The sequence below is a fragment of the Sciurus vulgaris genome (genome assembly GCF_902686455.1).
Source record: "Sciurus vulgaris genome assembly, chromosome: 5".
Classification (NCBI taxonomy): domain Eukaryota; kingdom Metazoa; phylum Chordata; class Mammalia; order Rodentia; family Sciuridae; genus Sciurus; species Sciurus vulgaris.
In genome coordinates this window covers 916,485-933,869 of record NC_136465.1, presented here as the reverse complement: position 1 = coordinate 933,869, position 17,385 = coordinate 916,485, and the positions used below count along the sequence as shown (strand labels likewise).

The 17,385-nt window shown below is 56.0% G+C and overlaps 1 protein-coding gene across 1 annotated transcript in view; it reads right to left on the bottom strand.

The window, feature by feature from the left end:
- DLGAP2 (DLG associated protein 2) overlaps positions 1-17,385 on the bottom strand; it is a 663,652-nt gene that overhangs the window by 75,823 nt on the left and 570,444 nt on the right. Inside the window, exon 7 of the mRNA XM_079142912.1 lies at positions 8,045-9,108. Within this exon, the coding sequence (XP_078999038.1) occupies positions 8,045-9,108 (1,064 nt within the window). The remainder of the gene's footprint in view (positions 1-8,044; positions 9,109-17,385) is intronic.

Sequence of the window (17,385 nt, the reverse complement as noted above, 5' to 3'; positions counted from 1 at the left end):
TAAGAATTTCTGAACTGGAAGACAGGTGTTTTGAATAACTCAGTCAGACAGAATAACTAACTAACTAACTAACTAACTAACTAACTAACTAACTAAATAAATAAAATGAAGAAAGTCTGCAAGACTTTGGAATGCCTTGAAGTAAACTTATATTTAAATTATGGGAGAAGGAGATGAGGAGAAAAAAGGCATAAAAAACATATTTAGCAAAATAATAGTTTAAAAAGCTCCCAAATTTGGGGCAAGATGTGGACACTCAGATCCAGGTGTCTGAAAGAACACAAGGGAGTTTGGACACCCCTCATCCCCCCAAGGAAAAGTTCTTGATGAGTTGCACTGTCACACTGTCAAAATCAAAACACAAAGAGATAGTTCTAAAAACAGCAAGAGGAAAGCATGGAACCTTATTAAGAAAACCATCACTAACTGCTGATTTCTCCACAGGAAACTTATAGGCCAGGAGAGGATGGGGTGAAATAGTCAACATCACAAAAAGAGAAATAAATGCCAACCCAAAACACTATACCCAGCAGAGAGGGTCTTCAGAAGTAAAAGAGAAACAAAGTCTTTTCAAATAAGCAAAACCAGGAAGTCAACACCTTACGGAAAATGCATGAGGGGATCCACATCAAGAAGGGACCAGAATGGGCATCGTGACAGTGTGAGAGTGTAAGCCTCCTGGAAGGGAAGAGGCATAGAGGAGAGGAATCAAGTCACGTCAATGAGCAAGAGAGGAGGATGAGAGCAAAGGAGGGAGCAAACCACGGCACAGGAGGAAGGCCTCACACACCAACCAAGGAGGCTGGAAGGAGACCCACACACCGACCAAGGACACAGGAGGAAGGCCTCACACACCAACCAAGGAGGCTGGAAGGAGACCCACACACCGACCAAGGACGCAGGAGGAAGGCCTCACACACCAACCAGAGGCTGGAAGGAGACCCACACACCGACCAAGGACACAGGAGGAAGGCCTCACACACCAACCAGAGGCTGGAAGGAGACCCACACACCGACCAAGGACGCAGGAGGAAGGCCTCACACACCAACCAAGGAGGCTGGAAGGAGACCCACACACCGACCAAGGACGCAGGAGGAAGGCCTCACACACCAACCAAGGAGGCTGGAAGGAGACCCACACACCGACCAAGGACGCAGGAGGAAGGCCTCACACACCAACCAAGGAGGCTGGAAGGAGACCCACACACCGACCAAGGACGCAGGAGGAAGGCCTCACACACCAACCAGAGGCTGGAAGGAGACGCACACACCGACCAAGGACGCAGGAGGAAGGCCTCACACACCAACCAGAGGCTGGAAGGAGACGCACACACCGACCAAGGACGCAGGAGGAAGGCCTCACACACCAACCAGAGGCTGGAAGGAGACGCACACACCGACCAAGGACGCAGGAGGAAGGCCTCACACACCAACCAGAGGCTGGAAGGAGACGCACACACCGACCAAGGACGCAGGAGGAAGGCCTCACACACCAACCAGAGGCTGGAAGGAGACGCACACACCGACCAAGGACGCAGGAGGAAGGCCTCACACACCAACCAGAGGCTGGAAGGAGACGCACACACCGACCAAGGACGCAGGAGGAAGGCCTCACACACCAACCAGAGGCTGGAAGGAGACGCACACACCGACCAAGGACGCAGGAGGAAGGCCTCACACACCAACCAGAGGCTGGAAGGAGACGCACACACCGACCAAGGACGCAGGAGGAAGGCCTCACACACCAACCAGAGGCTGGAAGGAGACGCACACACCGACCAAGGACGCAGGAGGAAGGCCTCACACACCAACCAAGGAGGCTGGAAGGAGACCCACACACCGACCAAGGACGCAGGAGGAAGGCCTCACACACCAACCAGAGGCTGGAAGGAGACCCACACACCGACCAAGGATGCAGGAGGAAGGCCTCACACACCAACCAAGGAGGCTGGAAGGAGACCCACACACCGACCAAGGACGCAGGAGGAAGGCCTCACACACCAACCAGAGGCTGGAAGGAGACCCACACACCGACCAAGGACGCAGGAGGAAGGCCTCACACACCAACCAGAGGCTGGAAGGAGACCCACACACCGACCAAGGACGCAGGAGGAAGGCCTCACACACCAACCAAGGAGGCTGGAAGGAGACCCACACACCGACCAAGGACGCAGGAGGAAGGCCTCACACACCAACCAGAGGCTGGAAGGAGACCCACACACCGACCAAGGACGCAGGAGGAAGGCCTCACACACCAACCAAGGAGGCTGGAAGGAGACCCACACACCGACCAAGGACGCAGGAGGAAGGCCTCACACACCAACCAGAGGCTGGAAGGAGACCCACACACCGACCAAGGACACAGGAGGAAGGCCTCACACACCACGGAGATGAGATTTACAGTGGTGAGATGGGTGAGATCAAAACCCGAGGATCAAAGATCTGCTGCCCCAGCTTCACCTGAGTAAAGAAGTGGGCAGACTGACACTGCAGAATGGTAGAGACCCTCCAAGGGAAGGACACCAGATGAGGTCAGGGCAGCCTTACACATCCGGTGTAAAGTCAAGTCAAAATTGCAAACAGAAGCAAAGAAAGTCCGTGTGTGACCCCCAGGGAACCAAGTGAACAGGGGGTAGGTGATTCTAAACGTGTCTGCGCCCAATGCCAGAGCACCCAGTTTTATAAAACCAATGTGGCTATTTCTAAAGGGAGAGCTGCACTCCAGTGTGCGGCAGCTGAGGACCCAGCAGCCCACATGCAGCCACAGGCAGACCGTGCGGACAGAAAGCCACAACGCCACGTGGGCGTCCCACCACACTGTGGCCCTCGGCCCGGCGCACGCACGCAGAACCCTTCAGCCAAAGGCAGTGGAATCCACGCTGATGCTCCTCAGCTCGTGGCTCACCCTCCGCAGAGCGCACGCGAAGCCACCAGCCTCAGCAGATACAGTCACAACCGCTGGGTTCTGCCACAGTGGAGTGGAAGTATAGACAACGATAAGGGGGAAAATGACCAGTTTATGGAAACAGGGAAAGTGGAAAAGATACTCCATAAACCAGTGGGGTGGGCAGAAGCAGCACGGGGAGGAAAGTCTGCATTCGAGCGGGAGGACTTCAAGCGCCCCACCGGACAGCCCGCTTGGGCAGCAGGGAGAGGAGAGAAACGGAGACTTGAGCAGGACAGGTCAATGAAATGAACAGGTGTGGAGAGGGAGGAAACCAATGCACCTTCATTAGACTAATTAATTTTAATAAATGAAATTGGGGGTGAAACAGGATTCATTACAACTGGTAGCACAGAAATACACAGGAGCATCAGGGACTGCTGCGAACAGCTCCACCAACAAACAGCAGAACCCAGAAGTGGGTGGATCTCGACACATCATCACAGAATTGAACCCTGAGGACAGAAGACCTGAATCAGCCAGGCAGCAGGTGTCATGGCTGAACCAGTCACAAAAGTGTCCCAGCAGAGAGCCCAGGACTGGACGGCTTCACTGCTGGATTCCACCAAACTTTTAAAGAACTAATTCTCAAACTCATCCCGACATCTGATACAACCCATTCAAAGAGGCCAGCAGGACCCTGAGGCCAAAACCAGACGGGGGCCTAGCAACAGAGAAAACTGCACCCACATAGATGCAAAACCAGGCGCGACGATTCTTAACACAAGCAAACGAAGTCCATTCCAAACTGAGCAGTCACCGCAATCGGTCAGGGTCCGTCCCAGGGATGCAAGACGGTCTGAGGCGGGCAAGTCGGGGAAGGGCACATCACGGCTGGGAACAGAAGCCACAGCCTGCACAACACCTCCTCAGCCACAGAGGAGACATGGAGAGCATCTTGTCCCTGTGGCTCCTCTCCACATCTCCGGGCAGAAGGAGCACAAGACATTCCGCCAGGGAATGGAGCCAAACCATCTCTGCTTGCAGTTGACAGGATCTCAGCACAGGAAGACCTGGATTCCACCGAGAGGTGGGTCAGAGCTGATAAATGAACTCAGCGAGGTTGCATGAAAACACCGCTAGCATCGTTACACGCCGGTAACAGCCTGCTGAGAGTGCAGGGAAGAAAGACAGACCCTCATGACGAAGTCACAATCAGGAATAAATCTCACCGGGAAGTCAAGGGCCTCTGCAATGAAAATGGCAAAATGCAGAGGGAAGGAATCCAAGAGGACACACAGGAAGTGGAAGGACCTCCCAGGGGAGGGTGGGCAGCCCGTGGTTCCAAGGAGCAGCCTACCCAGAGCAATCCTGACCCAAGGTCCTCGCCATCAGAATGCCATGGTGTTCTTCAGGGAAATGCGGAACATTCCAGAGTTCACATGGACCCCAAGATCCCCAACAGTCAAAGTCCTCGACGTCAAAAAGAGCCAGGCCCCTGACCTCTAGGCCAGGCTGCTGTCCACGCTGCCCCAGCAGCTGACACGAGAGGCAGGAGAGGGGGCCCTGCACATGTGGGGGACACGGCAGGGTGCACCGTGGGCAGTAGCTCACAGGCTTCTCGGGGTCTAGGAATGGAGCCCCCTCAGGGTCCACCGTCCCACTCCTGGTAGTGCCCAGCAAGGTGGGCACAGGCCCCAGGTGGGTGGCACTCAGGGGACCATGCTGCAGAGGATGCGTCGGGGAACAGAGGGCGGGTGGGGCTGCGGGAACTCGCCCCTGGGCTGAGGCTGGCGGCCCTTGTGGCACCCCACCTCGTGGCCCTGGACATCGGTCTCTGATCTCTGAGACCAGGCCCTGCTCGCTGCACAGGGCTGTGCTGAGCCGCCAGCCACATCCCCTCGGCTCTCCTTGCAAGTCTGCCCAGGAGGCGGAAGATGTGGTCGCAGGAGCTCCGTGAGGGAGCAGCGCGGGTCAGGCTAGCCTTGGATTCTCTGTTCCACCTGTTCTGACCTTTAGAGGTCCAGACGCATCCTGGAGTGCCGCCCCGAGTCTGAGGCAGAAGGTGCGGCCCTCTGCCAGCTGCGCGTCCTCAGCTCTCCACCAGGGCCCTGCGTGGCGCTCGCTGACACGGCTCCACCCTCTCCTTCCCTGAGCCCACTGCCCAGGAGCACCTGTGGGACCATTTCTTCAGCTCCCCGGGATTCTGCCTGTGAGAGGAAGTCCGGTCTGCTGAGCCCAGAAACCTGCCCCTTTCCACCAGGGCGTTCACAGCGACCAGTGGGGCACCGGCCTGGACACACGTCTTGGACAGTGCCAGACATCAATTCCACCGACAACATAGCCCGAGGAGACGGGTGCGGGATCGGTGCTGCTGTCCTCAGTGTGGCCCCGGTGAGCCGGTGTGACCTACGGTCGCTGGGCCGCCTCCAGCACGTGCTGCTCAGCCTTGCGAGCCGGAGGTGGGGAGAAGCCCGCTGCAGGGAGGCGGCAGAGTGGGCGTCCTTGCTGCCGTGATGCCCTGGCCTTGGCCTGTGTCATCCCAGCCGGCGAGGGGAGGGAGGCTGGCCTGGCCAGGCCAGGCCTGCCAGGGAGGCCCCAGGGTCCCCAGGACAGGAGCTCGGGACTTTGGAGGGTGTGGGGCAGTGTGCTCCCTGTCCCGCCACAGTGCTGCTGGACACGAGGGGCATTCCACGGACGCGCATGCTCCACAGAGTGGCCTCCTCATGGGATTGGAGCGCAGCTTCCTGCTCGTATGCAAAGACATGGTGCTTTGAAGCCTGGAAAGCACACATGGCTGAGACCACCGCCCCACCCGCCCTGCCTCTGCTGCCACGGCCACGCTCAGGTGTCTTCCCGTTGCAGGTGGGACCCCAGGCCTCCCCTGGAGGCTCGTGGAGGCCAGCTGAGAAACATGACTGGCGGTGAGGGACGGGGGAGCGCCCAGAGCGGGCAGGAGGCCCAGGGGCAGGTGGCCCTGCCGTGCCCCTGCAGAGTGTTTCCTGGCCCCTCGACACCGGGAGCAGTCCCCAGGCCGCGGGGCCTAGCCCGTCGGGTGCTGTCTCTGAAGCCAAAAAAGGAAGAGCGAGAGAACTGCAGGGTGGAGAAGAGAGGGAGAGAGATGAGGCTGTGGGTGAGAGATTCAGAGAGACCGCTGGCACCACGGAGGCCCTCGGCTGCCTCCAACTCAAGCACACGGCCCAGCAGAGGCAGGAGCCCGCGGGAGGCTCCAGCCGACGGCTGGATGCTGAGGAGCTACTGTTTGGACACCTGGTCCTGTGTCGCAGCTGGTAGAAGCCGTCCTGTCGCCAGCGTGGACCTTCTGGGGACAGAGGCGGGAAGGTCTGCGAGGCAGTGGGGTGAGGAGCGGGGCCTGCTTCCGCGGACAGTGAAGCCCCAGGCCCTGGTGCCCCTCCGCCCAACACGCACGGGTGCTTGCCTCAGCTCCGGGGCCACGCGGGCGGCTGGAGGGTGAGAACAGCGTGGGCCACGGAGGGCGCTGCCCAGCAGGAGTGCAGGGGAGGTGGGGCGGGCAGGACCCGGCCAGCCAGACCCAGTGCGCCTCCCTGGGGTGCCACTGCCCTGGGCGCTCAGGAGCAGCGGCCGACATGCCCCAGGTCCAAGCAAGAAGGAGAGCTTTCTTCTGGACCCCCCATCCACTCACCCGGGTCTCTGGATAAGCAGTCCTCACTCTTGCATATTATCAAGGCTTGCCAACTACCAGCAAGCATAAGTCCCTTCTGCTGCTATAAATAATAGTTTATGCAACTACCAATCTGTCTCTTTGCATAAATCTGCCATGCGAGCAATTGGGCACATCTCCTCCAGAGCCCCTGAGCCTGGTGTTGCTGGGGGCTCGCCAGATCGCCAGTCCTGGACAAAGGAAGAGCTTTCCTTTCCCATTGGGTGGCTGGTGCCTCCCCACAGTGAGCGGTGTGACTTGACCAAGGAGCACTTCTCTGAAGCAACGCCAGGCCAGCGCCCCTGCTCCCGGGCAACAGAGCCCATCCGTGTGGCTGCAGACCCCTCGCGGGTCAAGCCTCACGGAGGCCTCCTGGTGGAGCAGCGCCTCCAGGCCAGTGCTGGCCCTGGCTTTCTTGGTGACAGCATGGCTGGCCCTGGCTTTCTTGGTGACAGCACAGTGAAGACACAGAGGCGTCACCGGAAGCAGAGCTCCTGTCAGCCCCTGTCGGCAATTCATTTTGTCTTTGATAAACTCAACTCGTCTGCACCGCAGAGGGAGAGAGGCTCCTTCCCACAGCTGGCCCCCTGCCTTGCGGCTCATGGACGCTGCTGCCAGGAGCAGGAGGCGGCTGTGGAGGGCAAGTCCTGCCAGGGCGGCTCTCACGCTCTCAGTGCCTGCGAGGGCTGGTGAGCTTTGGCTGAGGTTGCTGAGGCCTCCAGCACTGGGGCTATCAAGGGACAGGCCATGGTGTTGCGTGGCTCAAGGGCAGAGCCAGGGGCCTCCATGACCCCCAGAAGGTCCCAGGTTGCCAGCCAGGAGGGGAGCAGAGGGTCCCGGGCAGTGGGTAGAGAAGGCGTGGCCTTGTGGACACCAGGGAAGAGCACTCGGCCTCAGGAAGGAGGCAGATCCTGCCGTTGGCCGCAGCAAGGGTGAACCAGCTGGGTACCAGCCGCATGAGAGGAGGGGGGCCAGGAAGACAAGTCCACCGTCTCACCATGTGGGAGCCAAGAGCGTTGAAGGGGGTGGCCAGTGGCCAGCTGGGCATCAGGACACAGGGCTTCAGGTGGACAGGATCAAGAGGGCCACCGTACAGCACGTGGCTGTAGTGTGCTCCCTGCTTAAAATGACCAGGGGTGACCATCATCACCATGACCCACACCTCAGCACAGGTAGAAAAGAGGAGCTTGCCGACTCCCACAGCGATGACTGATGTTGGGAGACGGCAGCACCTGTGCCCCATCTGGTCACTACCCGTTGTGCGCCTGTGTCACGCCACCCTCTGACCCCTGCTGCCCCCAAAGCACAAACATTATGTGAAGGGTAACAACTTGCCAAGAGCGGCGCTGACGTGTCCTGCACAGCACAGGGGGCGGGAGGCGAGGCCCTGCCGGCTCCATCCAGACCTTCTAACTCAGGACTGCCAGTGAAGAGCGCTGACCGCCAGCGAGCGGGGCCAGCCGCGCCTGGGCCCTTACCTGGAGGTAGTGGCAGGGCCGCGGGGGCGGCTTGACGTCCTGGGGCAGCAGCGGCTTGCTCAGGTTCAGGGAGCTCTTGCGGTAGGCCTCCTTGGCCTGGCTCACCGTGAGCGTGGACCAGGAGCTCCGCTTCAAGTGCTTGGCCTCGGGCGTCAGGGCCAGGCCCTCGCAGGCCGAGCACTTGACGTCGTTGTTGCTCTTGGAAGTCTTCAGCGAGAGGTCCCCAAAGGGGCTCTGCAGCGCCTCGGGGTAGCAGTGGGAGAAGCGGTCCAGCTGGTGTCTGCTCACCACGCTGGGTGCCCGGTGGGTGCTGTCGCTGTCCAGGTTGTCCTCCGAGCTCCACCAGCTGCTGGCGCCCGACCGAGGCTTGGCCTCGGGCTTGCGCTCCCTGCTGCGGCTCCGCTTGCCGTGCTTGGCGTGGTGGCCCTGGGGGTGGTCGTCGGCCCGGCCCTCGCCCCTGCCGCCTTCGGCCTGGCCCTTGGAGGAGCCCTCCAGGGAGTGCGACTTGGTGAAGAGCTTCTGCACCGAGTGCACCAGGTGCCGGATCCGGCCCGGGCTCTCGCTGCGCTGCTCGGCGGCCGAGGCCCTCTGGTACTGCAGAGTGTGGAACCCGTCCCTGTGCAGGGGCAGCTGCTTCTCGAACTGGTCCAGGAGGTTGGCGGGGATGCGGTTGGCCTTGGCGCCTGCCTGGGGCATGGCACAGCCGTCCCTGGTATCGTAGTGGGAGCTGTAGTGCATCCTGGGGAAGGTACTGCTGCACACGTGGTCGCCCAGCATCACTGGCATCACCGTGCACTCGGAGTGCACTGAGCTCCGGGGGGAGCAGCGGTGGTGGTCCATCAGGCAGCTCTCGGCAGGGCTGAGCAGGTAGGGCTGCCGCACGTCCGGCCCGTGGCGGATGTGGTCCAGCGGGTGCTCGCAGTCGGCCGGGGGCACCACGCCACAGGTGTGGCTGGCACATAGCGGCGGGTTCCGGCTTCCCGACAGCCCTTTCATGTTCCTGGGAGCCGGGGAGTACCTTTCTTCATTGAAGTGCTGAGTTGGGGACCATGAGTACTGCTGGTCTGTTGGCAGAAGAGAAACGCCATTTAATGCTCGTCGAGAACCGACCAACGCCCATGGAGAAGCCACACACCCGCCCCCGCCACACGTGGCTCCTTCCACGGTGTCTGTCCACGCTCCCGCATTCTGGTGGACGAGCACCAGTTCCCACTGACCGCTGCAAAGTGAGGGGACACTGACAGGGACAGCGATGTTCCTGAGAGGTCGTCTGCAGTGGACAATGTTCAGTGCCTAGCAGGTCCACTGGGCCTCTTCAACCACAGGCTTCCAGGTATTAGAATCGTAGACAATTTGGGGGGGACGGCTGTATTTCCACTGTATTGGGGTGTTTTGTTTCAGCTAAGCCGTTTGGAGAATAACATCTGGCGTGCAATCAGTGAGCTATCATGTCACGCACGGGGGTATCTGTCCAGGGGTCCTGGCTCGGTGCATGTGCCCATAGCCCCTTGCTATGTGGGATGGGGCTGTGGAGAGAGCCGGCCTGGCTGGGGGCCAGCTCGCCCCAATCCTACCCTGGACACCCTGCTCTGGTGGGAGGCTGGCAGGGGACCTGCTGCTCCCTTGAGACCAGGTCTGGGCTGAGGCCTCCACCTGTTCTCCCCTTGGACGACTGTCCTGAGTCGTCTCCCGTGTGGTTCGCTGCCTGGTGCAGGCAGGAGTCACCCGGGGGTGATCTGAATGCAGCCACCAGGCTGCCTTTCTATTTCAGATGTTGTTTTGACAGTGAAACAAACTGTGAGGTAAAGAGTGGTTTGATCATGTGGCACCAGAGATCTAGCAAGGGAGCCTCCAGACAGGCCCTGGGCTCTGGCTGTCCAGCCCACTTCCAGGGCTGAAGGCCAGGGCCTGATGACTGCTGGCTGGCGGCCAGCTGTGCCCTCAGGAGCATGTGGCCTCTGACGCTCCACACCTCAGCCTGCTTGGCCACAGGGCAGGGCTGAGCGCAGAGTGGATGGACAGCTGAGGCCCAGGTGGGGGTCTCAGTGCTATGGCCTATGGCTGTAATCCCGTTAACTTCACCAGCTGGACCCATCGAAAAGCTTGGATTCTCTGACCCTAATGAGCCTGGATTCTGGGTTCCTGCGGAAGGCGGGATCCCCTCTGCCCCTGCCGTCCTGCTGTCTCTTGTCAGCCCCTGGTAGGTCTTGCCTCCCACTGGCAGCTGTGGGAATACAGGGAATACAGGCCCCATGGTCCCTGCTGCAGGAAAGCAGGAGGACAGGAAGCCCAAGGGAGGTGCTAGAATGTGCCCTGGGGGTGGAGCCTGGGCAGGGTCTGCTGGTCCCCCGCCCATCACCCACGAGAATGGGGTCTGTCCTTGGGGAGAGTGGAGACAAGGTTGTACCCCTGACCTGGTGCCTCATCTCCCTCTAGGACCCTGTGCCACCCTCCTGAGGGCCAGGGACCCTGTGCCATCCCCTGAGGGCCAGAGACCCTGTGCCACCCCCTGAGGGCAGAGGCGTGCCCCTTGTGCCCGGCTCCCCACCAGGGCCAGCTTTCTCTGGCTGTTTCCCTGGCCTCTTACCCCTCCTCCTCCCTGCCTGGTTCTCACCTGCCTGCCACCTCCTTCCCTGGGCCCTCCCCTGCGGACCCCACACCCTGTCCCTGGACCACTGTGCCCGCCTCCTGGTGGCTCCCTCGGGGCACACCCCCTCCATCTGTCCACAGACTCCAACCAGCTCTCGTTCTCTCTTCCAAAGCCCCACTTGTCAGGGAGTCCTGGCTCCTCATCCCAGCTCAGGGCCCTCCGGAAAGCGAGCTCCCTGCAGCATGGGCTTGCTGAGTGTTAGCCACCTGCCAACCCTGGAGCAGGCTGGCCTGGACTGGGGGCCATAGCCAACGTGCCTGGTGGCTGCCTGGGGCTCTTCTGCTCTTGCCCAGACCCAGAGCTGCCTGCTGCTCCTCAAAGTCACTCTTGGAGCTCTTTCCCTTCCTCCCCCAGGTCTGGGAAGCTTTCTCTGTTGGTTCTCAAAGGCCACTGCAGCCAACTCTGCTGCGTGGTGCCCTAGAGGGCTGGCAGGGACCAGAAAGGGTCTCAGTCACGTGAAACAGAAGCTCCAGTGGCCCATTTTCAGACAGGGGCTCAGGTCACCTCACTCATTCCATCCCACCTGCTCCTCTGTGAGGGCCCCATCCCGGCTGTCAGTCACACCAGAGCAGAAGGAGCCACAGGCCTGAGGCCCACCACATACACATGGACGCAGGGAAGGAAGATGGAGGGGGCTGGCTTTCCCCTGTGTTCACCCAATGCTCCAGACAGCTGCCAAAGGAGAAGCAGCCTCACCCGATAGGAACCTGTGCAGGGTGACCAGTCCCAGGCCTGGGCTTGACACGTCCCGCCTCAAGCCCCCGGACTTCACGTGTCCAGCCAGCTCAGACCCAGTATGTGTGATGCAGAAGGGGGACCCTGTTGCAGGCACAGGGGTGACTCAGCAGAGAAGAACCCAGTACTCCTGCAGGACTCCCGGGGTCCCCGTGCGGTGCCCTCTGCCTCCCAGGTCTGTCCTTGGAGCCCCTGAATCTGTCACAGTGAACGCCACAGCTTAGGGAGCATGGCCTTAACTCCAAGGAAGGCGCGCTCCCGCCTCAGTGGTCAGCCTGACCGTGACCCTTCTGTGCATTGCGAGGAATAATTAGAATGTACTATACTTAACATAATTAAGCGCAAGAGCCAAAGGAAATTCAATATTCAACTGATAAATAGCAAAACTGCGTTCTGTGATCCAGACTTAACAGCAGCTCCAAATTGTCTTCCTATTATGTTTTGCTTTATTTTTCCATTAACATGCAATTTAATACAATTCTAATCTTCCTTCGTATTAAAAAGCAAGCCCATTATGGCTGTACTCACATATCCTATGTCTGCCTAATGTTTAGCCCCGAAGCTGCATTATGTATGTGGCCACATAAAAGAAGAGTATAAAAGATAAGAATTTAACTGAGATGAATTAAATTGATTAAGCAACATGTTGGTGAAACAGTCTCATTTTCACAGTATGGGATTGAATTTCCTGACGTATATGTGGAAACTTCTATATTAACTCTCAAAAATATTACAATAACAACAAACAAGATAAAGAGGCACTGTAACTAAAGGCCACACCAGAAAATCTAGCAGGGACTGTATGCGTGACATGTAAGAAATACCAGGATGGTAGTTTCTCTCTGGGAGAATGGGGTAACCTACGGAACGTGGAGAGCGTCTGAGTTTCCTAACTTCTATCTATTCACAACACCATTTTTGTTGTTAAGAGAAAGCTGCAATTACAGTTGTTGCTTGCCAACACACAACCGTCTCCCGAGTTCAGAACAGAGCGTGAAGCAGCGTCACTGCTGGATCCCTTGCTGTGCCGGCCCACTCTGAAGGGCCTGCTGCCAGCGAGGGAGCAAGCCTGCGCTGAGGGCTGCCGCGTGGAGCCCGTTGTGTGGGTGCATGCCCAAGTCCGCCCAGCCCTCGAGGGCACATGCCAACATGGAGCAGGGCAAGCAGAGACTGATAGGGCCGCAGGGCCACTTCCCCAGCCTGCCAGACCCACCCCAAAGCCTCAGCGGGACTGGAGACCAGTGAGGTGGATGGCTGGCACCCGAGACACACCCTCATCCCCCACCCACGCTGTCATCGCCTCCTCTGTCCCCCAGGTGGTACCTGCTCAGTGGCCTTCTCTTAGGACCTCTGGGGCTCTGCAGCCTTCTCGCCTGTGAGGTCCAGCAACGCAGGCCAGGAAACGTCTTGGAAATAATAGCCGTGCTATCCTGGCCTGCATTTACCTGTGCGGGTGTGCAGATGCAAGCGCACATGCCAGAACCACTGAAGCCTGTTAAAAGAGCTTCTTTACAAAGCCTCCGAGGCTCAGGCAGGAGGAGCGCAAGTCAAAGCCAGCCTCAGCATCTCAGTGAGACCCTGTGGCTCATGGTGGCGTCTCTGGGTTCAGTCCCCAATACTGCACCCTGCAAAAAAGCTTCTTTGATTATTAACACAAAAGTACAAGATCTGATCTCTGACAGATATAAACATTGCTGAAAGAAATTTGTAACAAATCTCAATAAATAGAAAGATACTTCAAATTTTGGATTGCCAGATTTCAGGTTTAAGATGAAAAATCTCCCAGATTCATTCAGATTCTACACAATCCCTATAAAATCCCATGTGACTACTTTGTAGAAATTAAAAAGCTAATGTTAAAATTTATATGTGTAGAAAAAGAAAACCAAGCCTAAAGCTAGCAGAAGGAAAGAAATAATAAAGATTAGCAATAAAAGAAATAGTAGAGAGAAGCAACAAAACGAAAACTAGATTCTCTAAAAGGATCGACAGAACAGAAAGACCTTTAGCTTGACTAAAAAGACAAGAGAAAGACCCAAATTCTCAAAATCAGAAAAAAGTTCCTTATTGACCTCCCACTAAAAAAAGGAATTCTAAGAGAATATTATGCACAATTGTGTGGCAACACCAGATACACTAGATAGAATGGACAAATTTACACAAACACACAAATTACTTTAGGTACAAATAGAAAATCTCAACAGAGCAAAAATCGAAGAGACTGAATCAATAATAAAAGTCTCCCAGCAGAGAGGTGGCTTTGTGGGTGAATTCTACCACACATTTATAGAAGAGTAATGTCAATCTTCACACTCTTTCAAAAACAGAAGAGGATGGGGACACTTTCAATCCTAATCTGTAGTGATTGTATCAGGGCTGGAATTAACTCTGCTATCAAAGTCAGAGTACAAGCAAAGAAAACTATAGACACCTATCCTTATGAGCATAGATGTAAAAATCCTCAAGAAAACACTAGCAAACCCACTGAACCTCATATTAGAAGAATTCTATGTTATGATTAATTCCAGGAGTGTATGAGTGGTTTTAAATAGGAAAATCAATCAATGTAATACTTCCCACTAATAGAACATGTCACCATCTCAACAGGCAAGGAAAAAGACATTTGACAAAATATATCCTCTTTGCATGATAAAAACAATCAAAACAGGGAACAGCAGGGTGCTTCCTTAGCACAATAATGAGTATTAGTGAAAAACCTACAGCTAACATCATTCTCAATAATGTAAGACTGAAAACTTCCCCCTGTGAATGTAATAGGACAAGGATATTGATTCTTATCATTTCCACTCAACATTGTACTAGAATGTTTCTAGCCAGAGCAATTAGACAAGAAAAGGAAACAATTCTCGTTCCACTTAAGAAGGGAGAAGTAGAGCTGTCTCTGTTCACAGAAGATCCTATGTATGGAAATTCCCAAAGAATCCACAAGAAAGCTACTGTAGCTGATAAAGAAATTCAACAAAGTTCATGGTACAAGATCAAAAAATAAATATCAGTTGTGCTTCTATACACTAACAATGAATAATCCAAAAATGAAATTAAGAAAACAATCCTACTTATAATAACATCTAAATAAATAAGATACCTAGGATTACATTTACAAGAGGTGGAAGACTTGTATATTGCAAGCTAGAAAACATTACTGAAAGATTAAGAAAGATCCTAACAAATGGAAAGATGTCCCATGTTCATGGATGGAAAGACTTAATAATGTTAAGATGACAATATTTTCCAAAGCAACCTATAGAACATTCAGTGCAATTCCTATAAAAATTCCAGCTAGATTTTTTTTCAGAAGTGGAAAAGCCAGCCCTCTAATTCCTATGGAAATAAAAAGGGTCCCAACTAGACAAAACGATCTTGAGCCAGGAGAGCAGAGCTAGAGGGCTCCCTTCTGGATCCCTGGCTTACTGCACAGGTGCCGTCACCGAGTGGACTCTGGCAGCAGGGTGCCACACAGAGCACAGGGGCAGCATGGCACCCAGTGAGGTCTTCAGTGAGGGCAGCAAACAGAAAGAACAGTGCTCTACTAATTTTGCTGAGAGCACAAGATTTCCACTTGTGAAAGAAAAAATTTAAATGCCCTATTTCTTGCTATCTGCAAGAATTAACTCAGAGTGGATCAAGGACTTAAAAGTAAGGGCCAAAACCATAAACAATTTGAAGAAAACATAGGTGTATTTCCTTCTGTTGATTAAGAAATAGTTTCTTAAACATGTCACCAAAAAAGAAAAAAGAAAAGAGTAAATGGACTCATTAAAATTAAAAAGCATTATGCTCTGAAGACACAGCCAAGAAAGTGAAGAAATTCACAAAAAGGGGAAAAATTGTGTAAGTCATATTTGATAAGGAAATTGTGTCTAGAATGTATAAAGAACTGTATGATCCATTTATTTTAAATACCCAAATAATGAATATTAAAATAGACGAAGAATCTCAATAGGCATTTCTTCAAAGGAAGTATGCAGTGGGCCAATAAGCACTTGAAGGGGTGCTCCTCACTAGCCTTGGGGCATGCCAATGGAAACCACTACCAGCTGCCCTCTCACCCCCGCTCCGTGGCTGGACCAAAGGGCAGGCGTCACCAGTGCCGACGGCGTGCAGAAGAATCGGAGTCCAGGCACGGCTGTGGGTCGTGAGGCAGTGCAGCCCCCCAGAAGGGAAACCTCAAGTCCTGCTCAGGGAGGGTGCGTCCCCAGGAGGAGCAAAGCGCTGTGCTAGCTCCAACTAGTGCACGGCCTGCGTGGCAGCAGCATCCTCAGTAGCTGGAAGGGCACAGCCAGTGCCTGCCCACTGCTGGACAGACCACTCTGCTGACGTGACCTTGTGACTGGGCTTGGTACCCTGGCGTGAAACCAAGGAACAGGTGGTGGCACTGCCTGTGGGAAGAGCCAGAGGCAGACCCCCAGCCGGGCTGGGCGGCGTGCAGCGCTGGGGTGGGAGGGGCCCTCGCTCATGGCCAGGCACGCCTTCCTGGGGTGCTGAAGGGGTTCAGAGTTGAGCAGAAAGTCAGCGGCACCTGCCACATCCGGACGCAGGGCACAGCTGAGTCACACCCAGGAAGCTGGTGGAAACCACTGGGCACAGTGAGGGAGGAGACGCCAGGCAGGACCCTCACCTTAAAGTGCCAGGGAGGTTCTGCTTGGGAAAGCGGGAAGCAGGCCTTCCTGATCTCCGCTCTCTCTTCTGCCCAGCAGGCTCCCCACCTGGGTGCCCTCTGCTGCTGTCCTTGCTCAGGTCCCTTGGTCGTGATGACCTTTGGGCTCAGGCTCAGCATTGGAGTGCACATTCCTGCCACTGGGCACCATCTCCCAGGAGCTGAGGAGAGGTGTAAGCGGCAGGTAAGTTGACTCTGCTTCTCTGAGTGATTGGGTCCCCGTCACAAGGACACGCTGATGGTGGCTGCAGAGAGCTCCGGAGAAGGGGCTGAGCAGGGCCTGGCATGGCAGAGCGCGTGTCTACTCGTCCACTGGGCCGACTCCGGGCATGACCCCAGTGTGGTCTCTGGTGGCCATGGGGTTCCTGTCCACTCTGCTGTCTGACCTTGGCTTCCCAGGTGGTGCTGAGCCTCCCACCACCTGCTCCTGTGACCCTGCTGTGGTCCTTCATGCTGATCTTCCTCAAATGCTTTGTCAGAAAGCATTTAAGGTTTTAAGATCTCAGCCCCAAACAGATGAGCCCCTGCAAGATGGCAGAGCCGAAGGTGGAGCCTGCTGTCCACAGCAGCTGGAGGCGCCACCCACCTGCTGGGGGAGCCCTGTGTGGAGAGCAGGTGTGGAGTGCAGAGGGGGCGCAGCATCTGGACGTCATGGAGTCAGGCGGCGGAGCACATCTGACGTGGCCGCGGTCCTGCCCTGAGCCTGGGCTCCATGTGGCACCGGAGCAGCTCCCAGCCTGTGGTGAGGCCGTGATGCCTGGGTCCCTGGCCCGTCTCCTCTGAGCAGCCCGCCTTCCTCCCACAGTCCGCACTCTGAGACCCACAGCGACTGATTTCTCCTCCCCAGACCGCACTGAATCCGACTCCCTATTCTCCAAGTAGGATCTTCGGCTGAACTTCCCGGTGATGTTCACTGCACTCATTCGCTCCCACACGCCCCCACCCTCGCAGCTGCGCATCCAGGGTCTTCTCTGCAGGCTTCTCAGGTGCCTGGCATGGAAAGGGGGCCAGGACACGCCTGTTCTGAAGACCCACTGGAGTGATTCGGGCAGACACTGCAGGGGGCACATGGCGATGCTGGTGTCCATTCAGTCCTCTCCCATCCTCCGATCACCCCGATCACTTGTCATAGTTGTCAGGCACACTGTCTGACCACACACACACCTCACTCTACGGTGGGTCATCTTGGATCCTTGACTAGCAGGTTTAATAACAAGACAAATAAATTGCAAGATACACAAATTACTTTTTTTAAAAAAATTCTCTACTGATATCACA